Source organism: Echinops telfairi, unplaced genomic scaffold (assembly GCF_000313985.2).
Source record: "Echinops telfairi isolate 266 unplaced genomic scaffold, ASM31398v2 ScPeMD7_7469;HRSCAF=8507_1, whole genome shotgun sequence".
NCBI classification, from domain to species: domain Eukaryota; kingdom Metazoa; phylum Chordata; class Mammalia; order Afrosoricida; family Tenrecidae; genus Echinops; species Echinops telfairi.
The window spans coordinates 105,719,539-105,721,900 of record NW_022111373.1 but is presented as its reverse complement, the minus strand read 5'-3'; the positions used below and the strand labels follow the sequence as shown (position 1 = coordinate 105,721,900).

The 2,362-nt window shown below is 36.2% G+C and overlaps 1 protein-coding gene across 1 annotated transcript; it reads right to left on the bottom strand.

Annotated features, from left to right (window-relative positions):
- Positions 1-448: 448 nt before the first annotated feature.
- On the bottom strand, positions 449-658 carry LOC101653457 (60S ribosomal protein L38-like). Its single transcript, XM_045284963.1, has one exon. The coding sequence runs from the start codon at positions 656-658 to the stop codon at positions 449-451; it is 210 nt and encodes a 69-aa protein (XP_045140898.1).
- Between the last annotated feature and the right edge of the window lie 1,704 nt (positions 659-2,362).

Here is a 2,362-nt window from a genome sequence, read left to right as displayed (position 1 = left end):
AAAATCCAACGATCACGAAGAGACAAAGCACTTAAAACAAATTGAAAAATTATAGCACACTCACAGCAACATTAGCACTCATTCTTAAGTTGTTGGGAAATGTATGAACTGTTCAGAATCCTTGCATAAATACCGGCACCATATTGAATTAACTACCTGACTTCTCTAGGCAGCTTATTAGCTCTTTGACTAGATTTGCTTTCTCCAAAGTGTGCCTTATCCTATGTTAACATGGGTACCATGAGAAATCAATTCTGTGTTCCTGTAAGTTTGAGAAAAACTGGATAAATGGAGTTAAATGCATTTCTAAATAGAACATATTATGTATTACGATGTATACAATACATTAACATAATTTACAAATAAACATCGCAGGCCTCCACATTTATTTATTTATTTTTTGTTAATTTTTAAAAATGTTGCTACAGTTTACTTGAGCTGGTTGGGTTCATTTTAGCTCCTTCACTGCTAAACCTGTGGGTACTGACTGCTTCAGCTTCACTTCCTTCTCTTTGTCCATGATAACCAAGGTGTAGATGTACCTGCTGCACCAAACCTTGAACTTCACAGTATCCTTATTTTTCTTGATCATGACAGATTTGATGTCCTTTTGCCTGGAAGTGAGCCAAACGTACTTGATTTTCTCTTTATAAGGCATGGCGACAAGGTGCAGACTGGCACAGCAAGCTGCAAAAAAAAAGGAGGGCAGAAGAGCTCTCCAGGATTAATGAAACCATATTCTATGATTCCCAAACTCATCGAACCTGGGAAAATGTTTTGAAGAAGCAGTTTAAAATTTAAAAAGTAAGAAGAAGCAGTTTTCAGGAATAAAATAGAGCCCCATCTTGAGACATGCAGAAGAATACTATCTAGAAGTATTTATTTTAATTCTAACAATTATACTAATATTGTTTGGCTTCTAAAGATTGATGCATCTTGGAGACTAGCTTATTAAACAATGGAGAAAAAATAATTTACAAGAAAAGCTGTGGTTTATTTTGAAAAGCTGTATTTTGGCTTAATTTTAGAGGATCTACTAATTATTAAACTACAGTAGAGAAGCAACAAAACCCAATGGAAGAAGCACATCAGCCTGTGTGATCATGAGGTGTCGATGGCATCAGGTATCAGGCATCAAAGACCCTGAACAATAAATCATATCAATGTGAATGGTGTGTGTGTGGGGGGGTGCTGAGTGGAGACCCAAAGTACATCTGTAGACAGTTGGACATTCCCTTACAGAAGGGTCAAAAGGAAGAGATGAGTCAGCCAGGGTGCCCTATAGCACCGATGAAACATACAACTTTCCTCTAGATGTTTAATGCTTCCTCTCCACAGCCCGCCCCACTATCATGACCTCAATTCTACTTTACAAATCTCCCTAGACCAGAGCATGTACACAGGTACAGATAAATGCTTGCAACACAGGGAATCCAGGACAGATAAACCCCTCAGGACCAATAATGAGAATAAAGATACCAGGAAAGGAAGGGGAAGTTGGGACGAGAAAAGTGGAATTGATCAGAATGATTTACATATAACCTCTTCCTAGGGGGCTGGACAACAGACAAGTGGGTGAAGGGACACAGCAGTCAATTTAAGACATGGGTGGGGGGGATTTATAAATTATCAAAGGTTCATGATGGAGGGAAGGTGGAGGAGGGGGAAAATGAGGAGCTGATATCAAGGGCTCAAGTGGAAAGACAATGTTTTGAAAATGATGATGGCAACATATGTACAAATGTGTTTGACACAATGGATGGATGTATGGATTGTAATAAGAGCTGTAAGAGCCCCCAATAAAATGATTTAAACAACAAAAACAAAAAAACCTATAATACTATTTCACCCAAGGGAAGTTATTATCCCTCTAATATAATAAGATATGGGGTAACAAAGTGGTAGTCAAGTCCTAAGTAATTGCAAGCAGTGACAGATCTTTAAAGAAGTCTCCAACATAAAATTAGATGTTGAAGAAAGTCCTATGCAAACAATATTTCAGTTGTATTAAATAAAACAAATAGGTTCCTTTCTAGATCGATTGATCTTTTTTCCCTAAAAATTAGACTATCTTACATTATTATTTGCATAATAATGAAAATGTCGACTTTGGTGAAAAGCCTTTGTGAACATTATTAATTCCTACAAAGAAAAGATTCAAAATTATAAAATTCACTATTTTGGAGAAATTGAAAATAAAGAAAAAATACCCGAAGAGGAAACATGATCAATGATCAACAAAAAGACTAACCTATCAGAATTTAGCCGGATCTTACTTCATTGCTCCAAAAATACTACTAATATTGCCATCTAGCAAACAACACTGCTTCTTTTAAAATCCTAATATTACTCACAATGTGAT